Here is a 20,579-nt window from a genome sequence, read left to right as displayed (position 1 = left end):
TGCTTGCTGTAGAAATAGGCTCTTCTCTCACTAGATTATAGAACACACTCAGATTGAATTAACCCTCATCACAATGGCATTTTATCCAGTGCCAGACACATGCATGCTAGGGACTAAATGTACTGTATGGGTATTTATATAAACAGGAGCCTTGGAAACCTCTGAAGTTCAAAACTGATGATATTCCATCTCATTTAAAAGTTATTTGGGGGAGGAGGGGCCAAGTACTTGCTTTTAACATGATGACAGGCTAATTTCATGAACATGTGAGTACAGGTCCTCACCTGCCTCATTGCTTCTCTGCTTAATAGTTAGGGAATAGAAAAATGAAGATTTTCAAGGGAGCATATATAGGTACTCCCAAGTGACTTGATTTTATATTTGGGATAACAACTTTACATACTGGCATTGGTATCTTCTAGGACAAAAACTGTTCCAGAGTACCATACCAGACTATATTGTTTGTGCTATTTCTGCCCCTGAAGCTATTAAGAATAACCCATCTCTAGCTGCAGTGTGTGTTTTCAGAGCACAGCACTGTAAAATGAGTAAGTACTGATAGAGTGCACAGAAGTAAGATATTTGCGTCTGCATCTCTCTGACAAGAAGTCTATGGGGCACTCAGGATATATGGGTGTGAGTGTGGTTTGTGTATTCATCAAGGACTGAAAGTATCAGTACTATCTCTGTATTGGCAGCAATGTTTTGAACTCAGTGGTACCAATTAAAATCATGTGATTTTGATTTTAAGCATAATGTTTGTGATCATTTTAATTCATCACCGTGTGTCAGCTACTGTTTATAAGTTTACTTTCTTCTTTAATGTTGAAAGTACAGAAAAATACAAAGATGAAAACAAAAATTTTTCTTAATTGCATCATATAATGCAAAATTTTAACCTTTTAGAATTTTAAGCCATTTTTATTTTCTGCTATATTCTTTTCTTTATTTCTATGTGTATACACATACACATTGGAATACCACAATATTTTGGGGGGTATTGGGTTTTTGAAATAACATATATATTTCTTATATATTTATTATTTTAAATATATATTTATATATAAATATATAGGTAACATATTTCTTATGTAAGAAATATATAGAGATATATGTTTTCTCTATATAATACGTATTTCTTCCTTTGATTAAAAAAGTAATGTGTGGTTGTGGTAGAAACTTAGGGAAATAGGAACTGTATCCAGAACACTCAAAATCACTCTCTGAAAATAACCACTGTTATCACTTTGGGAATAAATCCTTTTAGCTATTGTATATGTAAATGTGAGGTATAGATGCATATATTGATTGACAGATATGAAACAATGTTTTCTAACCTGACTTTTTTTTTTGAGAAAGAGTCTTGCTCTGTTGCCTGGGGTAGAGGGCCGTGGCATCAGCCTAGCTCACAGCGACCTCAAACTCCTGGGCTCAAGTAATCCTCCTGCCTCAGCCTCCTAAGTAGCTAGGACTGTAGGCGTGAGCCACCACACCTGGCTAATTTTTTCCATTTTCACTTGCCTGGCTAATTTTTCTTTGTATTTTTAGTAGAGATGGGGTTTCACTCTTGCTCAAGCTGGTCTTCAACTCCTGACCTCAAGCAATCCTGCCTCGGCCTCCCAGAGTGCTAGGATTCCTAAACTGACTTTAAAACATATGCAATTATTGATACTTTTTTATTATTTACTTTTATTTTACTGTGGTAAAATATAAACAACATAAAATTTATTATTTTTATCATTTTTTAATGTAGAGTTCAGTAGCATTAAGTACATTGACATTGTTGGGCAGCCATCTCCACCATCTATCTCCAGAACTTTATCTTCCCAAATTGAAAGGTGATACCCATTAAAAAGTAACTCTCCATTCTTCCTACTCCCAGTCCCTGACAATCACCATTCCACTTTCTATCTTTGTTAATTTGAGAATTCTAGATACCTCATATAATTGAAATCACATGGCATTTGTTCTTTTGTAACGGTCTTCTTTCACTTAGCATAATGTCTTCAAGGTTCATCCATGTTGTAACATGTGTCAGAATTTCCTTTTTTATAGCCGAATAATATTCAACTCTGTGTAAACACCACATTTTCTTTATCCATTGATTGATCAGTGGATGCTTGGGTTGCTTCCTCCTTTTGGCTATTGTGAATAATACTGCTATAAACATAAGAACATGAGTATACAATTATCTGCATCCCTGCAAACACGAATGTACAAATGTCTACATCCCTGCTTTTAGTTCTTCTAGGTATATACTCAGAAGTAGAATTGCTGGATTATTGATGTGATTTAAAATATTTTCATTGCATAATTTTTAATGTCTGTATAGTGTTTCATTATATGAATATATCATAATTTATTTAAATAATTCCCATGTATTGACTGTTTAAATTTCTTATAACCTTTCACTTTATAAAAGTGTATCACTATGAATATTTTGTGAAATTAAACACTTATGCCATCTCTCACCCTTCTGTGGGTTGGGAACCTGTGGACTTGAAGCCATATGTGGCCTTCTGGATCCTTGAGTGCAGCCTTTTGACTGAATCCAAATTTTGCAAAACAAATCCTTTTAATAAAGAGATTTGTTCTGTGCAGTTTGGATTCCATCTAGGGGCCACACCTGGAGATCTGGAGGGCCACATGTGGCCTTGAGGCCATAGGTTCCCCACCCCTTTAAATGTTACATATCACCAGATTACCCCATGGATAGGTCACCCATAAGGATTTTATAGAAACAAACATTAATTTAGTTCCTAAGTCTAATTATAATATTGTCCTTTAAAAAGACAGCTGGAGTAACCTCATCCCATCTCTCATAGCCCCCAGCTCCAGGTAAAATTCCATATTGAGCTTTACCAACAGTACCAAAAAGTGGTTCTGAACTCTGGTTTGAACTGAGAATCATCTACTGCTTTCCTTTTCGATTTCCAGATTTCACTTTTTTGAGTGGGTTTGTCTATAATAATTTGTATTTAAAAAGCTCTAAATGGATCCTGTTTTGTAGCCAGATTTGAGAAGTACTTCTCTAAATGTATGGTAGTATGTTCATATATTGCACTCTTAATCTGTGAGGTTGTTTTCCAGCTCATGGGATCATCTATTGAATGGACAGTGCGAGTGGCCTAGTTAGATAAGGGATGGAGCTGTGGGTACTGAACCCTGAATCATAAACACTAATTAGCAAGAAGACTCAGGGAACCAAAATTAAGTTATTCCTCTGTTCAGGGCTAGGAAAAAACGATGAAGTAATTTTTCTGTTAAGTCAAAAACAAGTAGTAAATGAGGTATTTTATTATAACTAAAAATAGGTTAGCTGTGTTTGCATGTTTCCTCATTGTACAAACTCAGAAACCAATTCTATTTATTTATCCAGCCATTATTTATTAAGTACCTACCTGGTACAAATGCTTGATAATGAGATCAAGCTCTTATTGGGTATTAAAATTCTGAACATTTTAAGTGTTCAGAATCTACTCTTGGACTCACTGGGTTTTTGAATGTCAGTATATCTTCTTTGGTAGAGGAAGAGTATTAGAAGGGCAAGCAACATGTGGGTGCCCCTCAGCCTTGTATCTTGACCACCACAGCTAACCTTTTATCTGGGTTAAATAGAAATGTTTTTATTTGAAGAAATAGGCTACTTATTTTAAAAGCATAAGGAGAAAAATAACTGAGTAGTCTTCACTTTTGCATTGTTCAGATGAAGAGCCAGTCTAGACAAGTAATGGGGCTTTTCCAATGTCACTCAACATTAAACAATGTCAAAGCTGGATTTTTTTTCTAGGTCTCCGGAATTTTAGTGCACAACTCTTCAATTGCATTGGGCACCCTCCATGGTGATATTTCCATCCGCCAGTGTCCATAACTTAGAACAGAAGTTGCAAAGTGCACCTCATGCACTGCATTTGGTCTGCAGAAATTCTTTGTTTTCTTTCTAGTATTTAAAAAAAAAACCAAACGCAAAGCTTTAAAGTCAGAAGAGGAATACTGGATCCATATTGCACGTGACAGCAATCGGCAGCATGATACAGCTGCTGCCTTTTGAACAGGGTATGCACTCTTCAGTCTTACCCAGTCCACGTCACTATTTTTTCCCAGATACCAACACTGAGGATCATTTACCATCTGTCCTGCCACTTACTTAGTTGTTTTTCTTCTAGGAGAGAAATACTTTTCTGTATCTACATCTTGATCATGTGTCTCTACAAAATAGGGAAATGGTAGATAGACTGGGGAGGCCTCTTGTGTTTTTTTTTTGTTTTTTGGTTTTTTTTACATGTGACCCATTTCACTCTTTCATTACCTGAGAGAGATAGATGGCTGTTAAGATCCCAAAATATGGAGCCGGACTACCTGCGTTTGAATCCTGGATCTGCCTCCTACTAGCTGTGTATCCTTGGGCAGTTACTTAATCTCTCTGTGCTTAAGTATCTTCTTCTGGAAAATAGGGACAATAAGTTTCTGCCTCAAGAATAGTTGTGAAGATTATATATAAATTATGTTCAACACAAAATGTTTACACAAAGTAAATGCTATGTAAATGTTTCCTGTTAGCATGCATTTTTTGCTACCAATAGGTATTTTAGTTAGTGTTTCCTGCCATAGGGGTAATCAGACAAATGGATAACTGATAAAAAACATTTCATCAGGTCTTTTCAAATAACCGTAAATAGTTGTCATGAAAGCATAATTGAAATTGAAATATTCATAATCCTAATCTTATAACAAGTCAACCATCCCTTTTCCATACTTTTCCTACTCCTTGTCCATATGGAAATAATACTGTATATAACTTCAATTGTGTTATACAAATGATTGATTTCACATTGTGTTTTTCATTTAATGTTTCACTTAACATTTTAAGCAGCTTTTGATTTCATTGTATAGCTAAAATTAAAATTTGATGAAGGAGTTTTGAGTTTTGTGTTGCTGTTTAAATGTAGACCTGTAACTTTTGTCTACTTTCCCTTTGTTATCTTAGGAAATTTTCTAAGCAGAAATCATTTTTGCTTGACACCATATTTTGCCCAAAATAAGGAATAACAAAGTTTTCTGAGCACAGTGACTATGATTTCTTTTGTCTTATTGTGGTCTTAGTAACTAAGCTCAGTGCCTGACACATGGCAGACTTTCAATAAATTTTTATTGAATAAATAATTTGGATTGAATTTCTGGGATTTGTGGTATTGCTATTACTCGGCAGTAAATTCAAAATATATTTTGTTTCAGTACATGTTGTTAAAAACTATTTTAAAATGCATTAGTCTCTTTCCTTTCTTAGTAACTTTATTTAAAACTTGTCCGTTAACTATTTCCAGAGGGGATTTGAGTCAGCATCAAGTAGAACTTACATATACAGTTTGACCATTAAAATGAAAATTAGCACCTCGAATGCTTTCTGGAAAAATAATAGTATTAGTATATTCCAAAAGTAAATTCATTAAACTGTTTAGAGGAAGGGAGAGACTAATGAGATTATTATAATTAAGCATGCATTAAATTTATCACAGTTTCTTGATTATCAGTTCTATACGGGAAATGAGATAGTTATTTTGCATGGTTAGTTATAATCTGACAAAATAAATGCATTTATCTTGGGATGCTAACATTCATTTATTTATTCATCAAATATTTGTTAAATGCCAGCTATGTGTTATGATGTGAGTAAGCCATTGGGGAAGCAGCAGTGAATGAAAAGGACATTTCCTACCCCTACAGAAGTGGACATATATAAGTGTGATATGTGCACACAGGGAGAAGTAAAGAGCTCTCACTCTGCTGGAGGATTCAGGCAAAGGTTCTCTGAAGAACTTGACACTCAGGTCGAGACTTATAGGATTCCTAGAAATTAACCAGATACAGAATTTAGAGATAATTGGAAAGTATGTGGGTATAATCTCTGAAATGTAAGAGAGCTTGGTACATTGGACATGAAGGAAGGTCAGTGTAAGAGAGCGGCATGACATGTCACTCAAGGGGAACTAGAAGAGGAAGATTTGAGTTCATAATTGTTAAAAGACTTTTAAGCAGAAAAGTAATGTGAGTCAATTTGCATTTGAAAGAAATCACTCTGGCTGTCAAAGGAAGGATTCATTGAAGGGGAGCAATAGTAGTCACTGAGAGACCAGTTTGGATGCTGTTGGAGAATTCTTGGTGAAAAAAAAAGTGGCATCTTAGAATAGGATTGCAGCAGTAGAAATGGTGAAACGTGGACACATTTGAGAACTTTGGAATTCCCTATTTAGGGAATAGGATCAGCAGGATTTAGTACTTCAATGGGAAATGAGAGAGGCTCAGGAATGACTCCCAGTGTTCTCATTTGAGCACCAACTGGGTGGATGAGAAAACCAGATGAAAAGGAAGGTCAGGGAAGATGATAAAAACAGTTTTTAATATGTTGAGTCTGAAGAGCATGTGAGACATCCAAGTAGACACATGAAATAGTTGAGTATTGGGGCCTGTTATTGTAAATACAGAAGAATATTGTAGACAGAAATTCAGAGAGTCTTCAGAACAGAGGGTATATCAAGTTGTGGGCATGGTCCTGGAGACAGTGAATAGAGAAAGAGAGAGAAGGAATGAGGTCCAGTGTCAGATAAAGGGGATCATTTTTCATGGACAGTGGAGCGATATGTTGGCTATTGTCATCAGTAGCAATGTCACAGAAAAATTTTTTAAAGTACTTAATTTGTCTTAATATAAAATTCTATCTGATGCAAATATATAGCTTTCTGGTAATGGAGGTTGATCCAGAGATAAAGATTAAAAAAACTTCAGGGACATTTGGTTAACATTTTACTTTCAGTGGTTCTCAATTAGAGAATAAACCACCTACTGACCAGGGGGAGATTAGAAATGAATGGGGTCCTTTTTTCATTGCCACAATGAGTATGAAACACTGCTATCATTTAATGGGTTGGGGTCAAAGCTCATTATGGTCAAACCCAAGATGATGATAGTATTCCACTGAGAGACACCGATAGACTGTGGCTTACAGATTATAAAGTCCCAGCTGCCTGCCGAGGAGGGTCACCGATCCTCTCTCGGTTTGGTCCTCTGTAGTACTCTCTTTTTTCTGGTTTAAATAACTGCTCTGTCAGCTGGGGCCTACAAGAGATGACATCTCTGCCTCTGCTAGCCCCGGATTATTGTTCGGTACCCCGTGGCTCCTCTATACCTATACGGGGCTATGCACATCGCACCTGTATAAATCAACTTTTGAGTGTGCCGTCATTTTTGTTGGGATCCTGACTCTCATAGCTATCTTTTGCACATGTTTGTCACAAATATAGTTTCCTAGAGATCTTGTAATTCTACATTTCTTTCCCTGTTAAGTTACAGAAAGTTGCCAGATAAAGAGTTGTCTTTTTATTCCCTTTTTTTTTTTTTTTTTGATCCTAGTCTTTTAGGGGCAAACTTGTCATTTATTTTTGTAATTTAAGCAGCCTGGATGTTTATGTCTTAGTGAAGTTGCCTTTCCCTTCTGCTTGAAGGTGGTCCCAGTAGGACCAAATAGAAACAGACACAGTTTCCTCATTAAACAATTTATTTTAAAATATATATGCTCAAGATCTTACTAAAGAAATAACTCAGTTATGACTCCAACTTTCTTTAACAGAGCCTGGAAAAGTCAGTTTGAACCTAGAAAAAATTTAAGGTCATATTTTTCTAGTCAACCATGTCAGTCATAAAGTCAGTGTAGATGGAAGTGAATGAAAGAGGGAATAAAACTTTGCTTTTCTTTGATGACTCAAGATCAGCAGAAACCCAGAGTTCCTATTTTGAACACTTTACAAACCCAACTATAAATGGAGACAGTGACTGAGCAACTGGGCTAATGACAGGCATGCTCTCTGCTGCAGCTGTAAGGTCTGCCCTCAAAAGCAGATACTTAAAAATTCACATACTTTGAAATTAAAAACCAGTAACATTCATAAAGTAAACACAAAAGAACTAATGTAGACCTAACTCCTTAGAAGCAGCTTTTTCCACAAATTTCTCTTTCCCTCTTTCTTGCTTTCTCGGCAAATACACACACACACACACACACACACACACACACGCACGCACGCACAATTCAAGTATTCCTAAAGCTTTTTAATTAAAACATCAGTGCATAATTTCAGGAGCCATTGCTTTCTTCTAGGAAATATCTCACTAATAAGAGCTCTCTTTGTGGGATGAGAAGATTTCCCTCAAGTTTATTATGAATTCTTTTGTGTACATGCTGGCATGTGTTTGAATATTTTATGTATCATAACTATGTTTGAAAATAGCATATTTAGCTATATATATTTTTCCTTTGCAATTTTACATGCTTTACTGCATTGGAAGTGAAAGGGGTAAAGAACAGGAATTATTTTAAAGCATATTTATTTATGTTCGTCATGGTTAAACAACACCGTGCCAACATTCTCCTGGCCCACATATTCAATTAAATACATAGTGAATCTTTTCTACTTACTGAATTATTTGGTGCTTCCAAGCACTCATTTTTGGCATTTCATTTCATCTTTGTTTTTATAGGAATTTTTGAAGTTTTATCATGATTTAACATTTTTATTTTGAAAATCAAGCACATTTAAAAATTACCCTGCTGCAGCTGGAAAATTTGCCCACAAAAACAGATACTTCAAAATTCACATATTTTGAAAATAAAAATACAGATATATAAAATCTATAGATACAGATTATTTACCTATTATTTATATATATAAATCAACTGATATAATCATCTATAAATATAGATATATCTATATATATAATTTTCTGAGACTTTAATCTCTATAGAAGTCCTTGTTATGTGGTATTTTTCCATTAGTCATTTTCTAAGCATCTTCAACAGGTACAGCTCTGTTAGGTTAATGGGGTAAGCGTAGGATTCTAGGATGGAAAGTGTATGTCTCCTTGTCCCCCAGGAGTTTATAGTCTGTAGAGGAGCTAATGCATAACTGTTGAGTGGATGTCTACATTACTAATCAGAATTGGCTGTGGCCATGAGACAAGAAAAAACAAGGTGTATGTCTTGTCTGTCTGCTCTCTGTCCCAGCAGGCTCTCAATTTCCTTTTTGCTAAAGTCAAAATAGCACATTATATTTCTCTGACTTGCTAAATTTTTAAGGCTACAATACATTGCCGTTGACTTTAGGTGCAATGTTGAATAGCAGACTTGTAGAGCTTATTCATCTTGCTTGACTAAAACTTTATGCCCACTGCTCAGTAACTCCCCATTTCATCCTCCTCCCAGCCCATGGCAACCACCATTCCACTCTTCTATTCTATGAATTTGACTAGTTTAGATACCTCACATAGTAGAATCATGCGGTATTTGCCCTTCTGTGACTGGCTTACTTCACTTAGCATAACATCCTCAGGATTAGGATTCATCCATGTCGCTGCATATCGCAGAATTTTCTTCTTCTTGAAAGCTCGAATAGTATTCCAGTATCTCTTGTATGCATATAGCAAGCCCATGTATTTTATCCATTGTTCTATCAACAGACATGTAAATTGTTTTTATATCTTGACTATTGTGGATAGTGCTTCAGTGAACATAGGAGTGCTAATATCTCTTTGAGATTTTGATTTCAATTTCGGGGGGGTAAATACACAGTAAATGAGATTACTAGATTCTATGGTAGTCCTATCTTTCAATTTTTTGAGGAGCCTTCATACTGTTTTCCATAGCAGTTGCACTATTTTGCATTCCCACCAACAGTCTGCTAGGATTCCAACATTCAAGCCAAAACTTGTTATCTTTTATGGTTTTTATTTTTTGATATAACTATCCTGATAGCTGTGAGGTGATAGGTCATTGTAGTTTTGATTTGCATTTCCTTATGATTAGTAAAGTTAAACATTTTTTCATATACTTGTTGGCTTTTTGCATGTCTTCTTTGGGGAAATGTCTATTCAAGTCCTTAGCCCATTTTTTAACCAGGTTATTAGTCTTTTTATTACTATTGAGATTATAAATATTTTTGTTATTAATCCCTTATCAGATATGTGATTTGCAAATATTTTCTCCCATTCTACAGATTGTCTTTTCACTCTGTTGATTGTTTCCATTGTTGTATGGAGCTTTTTAGCTTGATATAGTCCCACGTGTTTATTGTTGTTTTTATTGTCTGTGTTTTTGATATCATTATCCATGAGATCATTGCCAAGACGAATGTCATGAAGCTTTTTCTCTCTGTCTTCTTTTAGAAGTTTCAGTTTCAGATCTTGTGACTTTTACATCTTTAAGTCTTTAATCCATGTTTAGTTCATGGTGTAAGATAAGGGTCCCGTTTTGCTGTTTTTCATGTGGATTTCTAGTTTTCCCAACACCATTTGTCTAAGAGACTGTCCTTTCCCATTGTGTTTTCTTGGCATCCTTGTTAAAAGTCAATCGATTGTATACACATGGATTTATTTCTGTCTCTCTATTGGTTCTATTGGTCTGTATGTCTGTCTTTATGCCAGTACCATATTGTTTTGATTACTGTAGCTTTAATACATTTCGATATCAGGAGTTGTAATGCCTCCAGCTTCGTACTTCTTTCTCAAGATTGATTATTTGGCTATTCATGGTCTTTTGTGGCTCCATATGAATTTTAGAATTGTTTTCTATTCTGTAAAACATGACATTTGGGAATTTTGATAGGGATTACACTAAATCTATAGATCACTTTGTGTAGCATGGACATTTTAACAATATTAAGTCTTCTAATCCATGAGCACAAATGACTTTCCATTTGTTTGTGTCTTAATTTCTTTCACCAATGTTTTGTAGTTTTTAGTACAAATGTCTTTCTCTTCCTTAGATAAGCTTGGTGTTTTATTCTTTTTGATGCTATTGTAAAGGGAATTGTTTCCTTAATTTCCTTTTTCAGTTGCTCATTGGTAGTCCACAGAAACAACTGATTTTTGTATTAGTCTGTGAACTCTTTGAAGATAAGACCTTGCCTCATTTGTATTTTACATATTAATACATAAATAATAATTAACACTTATTTGATCATTCATGTATGCTTATTTTGTTTCATTGATAGTAATCTTTGTCTTCTTTTATTTTCTATTCTACTTTAGGGCTCTACTACTTCAACAGCCTCTCCTCCAGTTTCTACCCCAGTCACAGGACACAAGAGAATGGTCATCCCAAACCAACCTCCTCTAACCGCAACCAAAAAGTCTACATTGAAACCACAGCCTGCACCCCAGGCTGGACCCATACCCGTGGCTCCGATTGGAACACTCAAGCCCCAGCCTCAGCCAGTCCCAGCCTCCTACACCACGGCATCCACCTCTTCAAGGCCTACCTTCAACGTGCAGGTGAAGTCAGCCCAGCCTAGCCCTCATTACATGGCTGCCCCTTCATCAGGACAAATTTACGGCCCAGGGCCACAGGGCTATAACACTCAACCAGCTCCTGTCTCTGGGCAGTATCCCCCTCTTTCAACCCGGGGAGGCACAGATTATGCATATATTCCACCACCAGGACTTCAGCCTGACCTTGGGTATGGGTATGCTCCCAACCAAGGACGCCATTATGAAGCTTATTATGCAGCGGGGCCTGGCTATGGGGGCAGAAATGACTCTGATCCCACCTATGGTCAGCAAGGTCACCCAAATACCTGGAAGCAGGAACCAGGGTATACTCCTCCTGGAGTAGGGAACCAGAACCCTGCTGCAATGTATCCAGCCACTGGTCCCAAGAAGACCTATATCACGGATCCTGTTTCAGCCCCCTGTGCCCCACCACTGCAGCCAAAGGTAAGAAACTCATTGACATAGTGACAGGAATAAAGATCTGGTGTGCCTTCCCAGAAAGCAAGCCTAAGGCAAAAGTGTATATGCTACCTTTTTCATTAGCAAATACAATCCCAAGAAAACAGGAGTGAAGCATGAAAGCAGAAAGATTCTATTTGCAAATATGTTGCCAGTATACTACTGTTTAGTACCAAGTACTCAATTTTGAAGGATTGCTCAATCTTGAAGGGTCATCTTCCAAAAGACCATATGAACCATGGAATTTCAGGAGAATCAGTTCCAAGGGACAAAGGGAAAATAACTGACCTTCCAACTCTTGCCTCCTGTTGGTCAGAGCTTCCATCTTTGGCACAGAAACTTCCTCCATGCTTTGCATTTGCCTGGACACTAAATAGGTCTGTAGCACCTCATACCTCAGCAGGGACAGGAATCTGTAGGTAAGAGGGGTGCAGGGCAAACTTGAGGTGAACTCATACTGTCAGGCTTTGCCCATGTGAAGGTGGTCAGAACTTAAGCAATACTAGTACCACAGTGGTTGCTGGGGTAGAACAAGTGGCCAGGGACCCAGGAGACAGGTGAGGCTAAGCAGGGCTAAGGTAATACAGACAACTGGCTAGCTTCCTTTGGGACAAGACTACAGTATAAGGGGACTTGTTTGTTCACATTACTGATCTTCCAGGTTTAACTCTATTAAGTGAGGTTTAAAAATTCTTTACAAGTGACAGTTCTGTTTTTCTTTCTTTTTTTTTTTTTTTGGTTGTTTGACTTAATTGTCAGTATGTGTGCCTTTTAAGTGAACATACTCCGTTACTTCCTCTGAATAGGTAAGATATACTACAACACATATCTACTCACTATTAGTACCGAAACCAACACAATGTTCCTTCCTCCCACCATCGTGAGAGAAATCAATGAGAATTTCTTGGAAGGGGTGAGATGGCGAAACTGAGCCAGTTTCCAGCCATTTGTGTTAGGACAGATCCTTCCTTTCCTTTTTATTAGAGCTATGATAAATCATAAAATTGAGAGCCTTTGATTAGCTAGAAGATGAATGGTAATTTCGGGAGAAGGATTGGGTAAAAGGTTAGACTATATTTTTTTAATCCTTTATGTATTTTTGACAGGATTGTCAATTTTCAGAAAGATCTATTCATATTCACCATTGTAAAAAAAAATTTCCTGATAAGGTATTTACTAAACCATTATTCTCACTCGAGAGTATCTGCTTAATTAATGGTTATCCCAAGTGGATTACAGATTCCTTAGAGGAATAAAGCCCTTTCCAACAGGTAGGCTCTGTGAGGAGCTGAAGGAATCCATTAGCCTTATGTATGACCATTACATGAATGTGGGCCAGCCATGACCATTTTCCAATATGAAGATTCTAAGTTAAAATTTTAAATGCTTTTTAAACATTATGTTTTGTTTCTAAAGTCTCTTTATGAAAAGAAATGTTATTAAGGTTTTTTGTTTGTTATTTAAATAAGATTTGCCCCAAATAGTCAAACTGGACCACCTGTTCCCTTTGTTAACATCACGGTATGTTTGTGTCATTTCCTGGACCCCGCAACCAGTTCGGAGAAATTGAGATTATTCAACCATACCACACTTTTTTTTTTTTTTACAACCACAACAAATTCCCTGTGAAAGATTACAATAAAAAATAAGAGTTTAGACTGGGACAATCGCTGTCAGCATTTAAGCTCAAATATGTATACAATTTTGCTTTGCCCAAAGCAGCCTGACCGAAGGATTGGCTGAGTGATGTTCCTAGGAAAAGAGATGGTCTCAGAGTTGTTAGCAGAGACTGTCACCCCACTTGGGGCACCAGACATGAGAGAAAACAAAAGTGTGTCTAGGTGGAGGGAATGTTCTGGTGAGAGGTACTGAGCCAGTCTTCAAGTGTTCTGTTTTCCCATTATGTCACTTGGCACTCTGGACAGTCCCTCTTCAGCATTTGGAACCAATCCACTGGTGGAGGAAAAAGAATCAGCACCCACTGTCAGACCTGGCCCTCAGATGTTGGGTCCAGCCACATCACTAGCATTGGGTCTGTCCCCACCAACCTACTCAGGGGGATAGAATGAATTTTTATTAACCACTCATCAGAACACATGAAACTTTATAACTTTATTTTGTTTCTTGTTTGAATAAGGTAGTTATTCAAGATGATTTATTACATTATTACATATTTGGATATCAGTAGATTTCATGTCATTTTCTTAAAAAAATTTGATATGTTTGTTTTTCAACAGTGTCATGTGTTTTCACATCATATTTGATTGTATATTTTAAAAATGAAAATCAAAGCATGTACTTTTTGCTGTGATTATTAAGAAGAGTGATTAGAGGTTGATATTTAGCCATCTGTGCTTTGGGAAAGGAGAAAGAGGCTGATGACGCTACAGATAAATTCTGTGTGTGTTGGGGGGTCACTGGCTGATGGAGGGATGGGCTCCCTCGCCGTTGGCCTTTGAGCAGAACACTGCGATACTCAACTGCACCTGTGCACAGAGACTCTTTTTGTCCATATATTGACTGTTTGGCTTAGTATTATGACTACTGGCTTGAGAAAGGAGCTCCAAATTCTTATCCCAATTTTTCTCTTGACATTCTTCCTTCATTTTGAGGAAAACCTCTAGACCTCTTTATGTCACTTTTCCAACCTCAGTAAAGTGGAACGTCATCTTCACTAATTAATGATTGCAAAGGGCTCGGAAATTTCCAAGGGCTGAATAATTGCCAAATGAGGATTATTCAGCTTTTCCACTGGCTTTCATTTATTTATGGTATTTTAGTCACTGATGGAAAACTTACCTTTATGCCTTAAAACAATTATACTTTATTACATTGAGAATTTTTTAAGAGTTTGGCATTTAAGCCATTAAGGAAAAGGTCTAAAGTGATGAAAGAAATAAATCCCTGTTGTATTTGAGATGAGCGTATGAAATTTTCCTATATCACAGAACAACATAAAAGAGGAGAGAAGAAAGAGTTCGAGAAAGGAAAGAAAGAAAAGGAAAGGAAGAAATAATGAAAGTAAAAAAGAAAAAAATAGAACCTACAAGGTTTAAGGGGTTTATGATTATATTTGTGTGCCTACAACGTGCTGAGCAGTGAATTTGCATGCTACAGTGGGTCATAATCTGTTTCCTGTATCATCTGAGCTGAGTTCCTTGAGAAATACTGTTATACTTAGTCTGTATAAGGAAGAACTGTTCTCACTGGTAATCCTCTTACAGATGCAGTGGACTCTTTTCTCTTTGCTGATTTATAAAAGCTAATATTAGCTGCAGGTTGCCATGTAGTTTACAGAACTCTTGTCCTGTGCATTATCTTTTCATCCCTATAAGATGGGTTCTGTATTTTCTCTAATATTCAGATAAGGGGTCTCAGCTTGCAGCACCAGAGCGAGGACCTGGAGGCAGAACATGACTCCCAGGTGTAAAAATGAGTGACAAGGCAACTTTAGCACCCACTTCTTATCATAAAACCTAGTCTGTGTCAGCCTCTGTTCTATTAAAGGCACAGATATTTGCCACATAGTGTGTGAAAGACCGATGCTCTCCATCCCAGAAATGTTGGAGAGTCCTGTCCCACCTAGTTTGGAGGTTAAATTCTGAAATCATCTAATATTAAAATGTCTTTGAAAAATCCTTTAGGAAGATAAGAATTTGAAGACCAGCTAACCATCTCTGAGTAAATCTAACACAAAAGTTTTTCTGCTCCAGAATTACAAAAGATCACTGCTCTTCATTTGAATTTTGAGTTTGGGGGATATGTTATGGTTTAGAGAACAGAGTAGAGGTAATGAACTGCTGGGGTCAGTGTTGAAGGGACTCCCAGACCTGTAATTTCTGTTAAGATTAAGAAAATATTTGATAATGTTGATATAGTAGCATTTTGAACATTCCAGCAATATTAGAATGTTTAAGTGTCTTTTAATTTAAGGAAAGAGAAGGACATATATAGTAGATGCACTGCAAAGAATTGCTAGCATTTTGGAGATAATTATTAATATCTTTATGGTAATCCCTGTGCTAAATGCCTCTCATGTCTAGGATCAGAGAAACAAAAAAGAAGAGATGGTTAGGGTGGGCAGAGGGATGGATGCAGATGCATGCCTCAGGTCAATTGCTAATACCTGAATATATGTGAAGATGAGAATGGAAGAGATTGTGTAGGAGGCCAGTGACAGTAATTCCTCTTTGTACAAGACTTTTCAGTTTTCAAAGGACTTTGTGAATCTCACAAAATGTATGAGCACTAAGCCCCAGGTAGAGGTTTCTATCTATCTCTCTTTTACAGAGGAGGGTTCAAAAGCTCAGTGATGACAGTCACCCATTTAAGGTCACGGGAGAGCCACAACTCCAATTCAGGTCTACTGAAGATTATCTCTGTGCTTTTTTACCTGTGGCAAACCACTGAATCTTGGCATGCTTTGGTGTTTGGAGAGGAGGAGCTCCGCAGCAGCACCATTGTATGTGGCTCTGCTGTGACCCATGATACACGTGGATATGTATGTAAGTGGGCTTAGGCGGTCGTCCCGCAGTGTGGATGAGATCAACTGTCGGAGGGGAAGCACCCGTTAAATCCCTACCTGGCACCCAGGCTTGGTGCCTTGCAGCTACGCTTCCTCTTCCCCATCACCCGTGCACAATTTGTCCCGAGGTTCTTTCCACGGTTACAAAGTCTCAAATCTATTTTCTTATCTAAATCCCACTTAGAACAGAATTCATTTGTCCTCATTTCTCACCTGAACCATTGAAATGACCTCTTGGTGTCTCTTCCTGTAGCCATCTCCACACCCATATATCCTACCCATAATACCAGATTAATCTTCTATAGTTCAGCTCCAGCTTTGTCATTAATTGCCTTTTTGAAAAAACTAAACAAGCTCCTAGCCAGTTGTGGAATACAGTGAAACTTCACACTGGCTTTCCAGTTTTATCTCCCCCTTTGAGCATTCTGGCTTCTAGCCTCTAAATTATATTTTTAGCTAATTCTCATCTCTACGGTTTTGTTCTCTAAGCTCCTCCTTCCTGGAATGCCTCCCCAGTCCTCCCCCAAATAAATAAAATATTTGCACATCCAAAATAATTAAAAATATTTATTAAAGGTGGCCCATTAAGATTCAGTTAAAGTGTTCATTTCTCTGATGAAACTTTCTCCTCTTCCTGAAATTTAGTTATACATTCTTTCATCCTCTTTTCGAATATTTTTACACTCTTACTATACTAGAATCATTTGTGTACCTGTGTCTCACCAATCTATGCCCTAGCATATATACTATAACTTTTAGGGGATTGAAATGGTGTCTGAACAACCCTGTGTCCCCTAGAGTAGGTAACATAGTACTTAATAGAGTCCTGTTTAATGAATATGCTTGAAGGAACTTTCTTTGTCCACCTAAAATTAAAAAGTAAATCTTACTTTAGAACTTAGCAGGTTGTTCAGCAAAAAACCAAAACCGAAACCTATTCTACCAAATCAACTTTGTTGCCTCAGTAACACAAGCATAATCACATCAGTAAGTCACTATTCAAAGTGACTAGATAATTTTTCAGGTTCACAATTGTTCTAATATTCTAAATGTCTTAGTATTTTTTTTTAAGAGCAGGTGTTTTTAATTTTGATGAAGTTCAATTTATCAGTTTCATCTTCCATAGTTTATACTTTTTGTTGTTTTAGATATTCCTCCCCCTGTGGTCACAAAGCTTTTATTTTATGCTTGCTTGCTTTCTTTTTTATTTTTATTTTTTTCCTTTTTTTATTTTAAAGGCAGGGTCTGTTGCCCGGGCTAGAGTGTAGTGGCATCATTGTAGCTCACTGCAGCCTCTCAAACTCCTGGTTTCAAACAATTCTCCTTCCTCAGCCTCCCAAGTAGCTTGGACTATAGGCTTGAGCCACCACACCTGGCCCCATTTTTTGCTTTTTTTAAAGATGTTTTACATTGTAAATTTAGGTATATGATTCACTTCAAGTTCATTTTTGTGTATGTTGTGAGATATATCAACATTTATTTTATTTTCCCCATTGCAATATTTCAGTTTTTCCTACACAGTTTGTTGAAGATGTTTTCTCCCATTGAATTACCTGGATGCCTTTGACAAAAAACAATTGACTGTATGTATTTGGGTCTATCTGGACTCTATTGTATTCTATTAATTTATAAATCTCTTGTTAGGCCAATGCCACACTGTCTTTATCACTGACTTTTATAGTATGTTTTGAAATCAGGCAGTATGAGTTTTACATCTTTGTTCTCTTTCAGAAGTGTTTTGACTATTCTAAGGCCTTGAATGAATAATATCATTTCCACATAAATTTTAGCATGAAAATTTAGCTTGTTGATTTCCACCAAATAGCCAGCTATGATTTTGATTGAGATTGTGTTGAATCTGTAGATCATTTTGAAAAGAGCTGATACTTTAACAATATTGAGTTTTTCAATGTGTGAACATGGTGTTTCTCTTTATTTATGTCATCACTAATTTGTCTCCACAGTGTATCATAGTTTTGAACATACCTTGTTAAATTTATCCATAAGCACTTCCTATTTTTGAATGCTATTGTAAATGTTATTTTTAAATTTCAATTTGGAATCATTTGTTATTAGTATATAGAAATACAATTGATTTTTGCATAATGACCTTGTATCTTGTGACCTTGTTAAATTTAAGTGTTGTTCTATCAACTTCTTTAATAAGACTCCTTAGGATTTTCTACCTGATCATTTCATTGGCAAACAAATTATTGATTCAATTGTTTATTTTCTTTAAGGATAAGAGTCTATTCATTAACTTCCTGTATTTAGAAGAGTTGCTTCCTGATTGAAGAAGAAACAGTATGCTACAAATCTGAAGGATGTAAAATGGAAACTCCACTCTCCTAGACTAGCCTATTCGTTCTGAAGCAAACTTCAGAATCATTAGGTCATAAGCCCGTAAATTTACAGATGAGAAAACTGAGGTCTGAAGAGATACAATCACTGTAAGAGAGTTATATAATCAGTAAGTGGCACATTCGAGTGGAAAATGAACTCTTCTTTGTTTACCACAGTTCTTTTCTACATTGGTTAAGAATAGTTCAAGACAGGTGAGGTCAGAAGTAAATAAGCGTTAAAAGGTGTAATAATAACTATTGCCAAAACACTCTTATCGTCTATCTTTAGGACTCTGTCACCAGTTTTGTAAGGCTGCTAAACAACAGTGGATGGCTCCTATTCTAGTGTTCCTCATTCTGTCTCACAGCTTCTCCAGACTTCATAGGCTCTGTTATTTTGACTCTGTCCATAATCTCTCCTTCCGGATTTAAAAGCTATCAGGATGGATGTATTATACTAGTATACTAAGAAATGTCTGTGTATATTATTTATTCATTTTATTTATCTAATCTTTTCCATAGATTTAATTGTTTAAAAACATCCCAGGTCTCTGATCTTTTTGTAAAGTTAAATAAATCATTTTAACGGATGATTCAGGCAATAGGCAATGCTTTGTGTTTAGAGCGAGAGGACTTCAATTTACTGGTGTTTTGTCTTTGTTTTGTTTTGTTTAAGTTCTATAACAAAACAACTACCTGACTTCTTGATTCCTCTGGGAACCTCGTTTCCGTCTTGGCCAGCTGCACACAATCGTATGGTCCTATTTCAGAGGAGAGACTACCGTTGTTCTCTTCGCCAGCAAACAAAGAAAGTTGACCATCACTGATGTATAATTAGTGCTAAATATTAAAACTTTGAAATATTTTACACAGAGAGTATTAGGAAGTATCTTATTGTGAAAGTAAAATATTTTTAACTAGTACAGTACCCAAAGTGCCATCATCCAAGAAATAATGCTTTACTTGTTTTAGTTCTTTTATTTGCTGGAATATAGAAAACCCAACTTTTAGAAATACTCTTAGCAAATAATATAGTGATTGCTTTATTTCATCCTTGGAATTCAGAGAATGTTCTTCAAAAAGTACAACTCGATTACTTTCACAAGGTTGCTAACTTAAAATTACATTTTTAAAATATGTGATAGTAACATTTAACATTTTTACAATCTCTTATAAAATTTACAAAACACTTCATTATGGGGAAAATGCTGTAAGATGTTTGGAGGTAACTTGTCTAGTATCCTATTGATACCAAATGCTGGAGAGAGGATGAGAATTTCAATCTTCTGACTGCCAGCCCCGTGTTCTTTTCACTCCATGACACTTGTCTCCTTTCATAGCTGCCTGTGTTTATATGTGTTAGCTCATTGTACAGTTATCCAAACATAAAATATTCCTTGGGCCCAGCAGTTTAGAGAATAAACTGTATTTGGAGGACATAACATATATTTAACCCAAGATTAATGTATTCTTTGAAACCCAAGATTCAATACACATTGTTATCAAGAGTTAAGCTGTTGAAATTATGTATACCCTGAATCTAAATTCAAGATAATAGGCCCTCTTTTATTCAGTCTTTAGAAGTATTTGGTATACTTAATATTTCTTCAAATATGGACTTCTTTGTTTTCATTCACATCTAGAGATTATTGAGAAAAAGGAAAGATAAGGTGTAGGTGTGCTAGTTATACTCTTTACGGATCTATCTGTTAGCTATCACTTATTTTTCATGGTTCATGCATTCAATCTTTAACATAAATCTGAATAAAGTTACTATAGATGGTATTCATAGTTTTTGCCAGAGGAAACCCCATTTTTAATCCTGTACCCATCCCATTCAAAGGATACAAAATGTTAAAGTAGGTTACCTAGGAGACAACTGATGCTGGCAATCTCTGCAGGGACAGAAAAATGAGAACTGGAGAGGAGATGAGGAA

The 20,579-nt window shown here is 36.3% G+C and overlaps 1 protein-coding gene across 2 annotated transcripts in view; it reads left to right on the top strand.

Annotated features, from left to right (window-relative positions):
- Nucleotides 1-20,579, top strand: part of LPP (LIM domain containing preferred translocation partner in lipoma) — a 503,236-nt gene that overhangs the window by 239,832 nt on the left and 242,825 nt on the right. For both annotated transcript variants that reach the window (XM_012642267.1, XM_012642274.1), the window contains exon 5: nt 11,077-11,760. In XM_012642267.1, coding sequence (XP_012497721.1) covers nt 11,077-11,760 — 684 coding nt within the window. The remainder of the gene's footprint in view (nt 1-11,076; nt 11,761-20,579) is intronic.

Source organism: Propithecus coquereli, unplaced genomic scaffold (assembly GCF_000956105.1).
Source record: "Propithecus coquereli isolate 6110/MARCELLA unplaced genomic scaffold, Pcoq_1.0 Scaffold10, whole genome shotgun sequence".
Taxonomy (NCBI): domain Eukaryota; kingdom Metazoa; phylum Chordata; class Mammalia; order Primates; family Indriidae; genus Propithecus; species Propithecus coquereli.
Note: the sequence above shows the minus strand (reverse complement) of the source record. Positions and strands in the feature narration are given on the sequence as shown.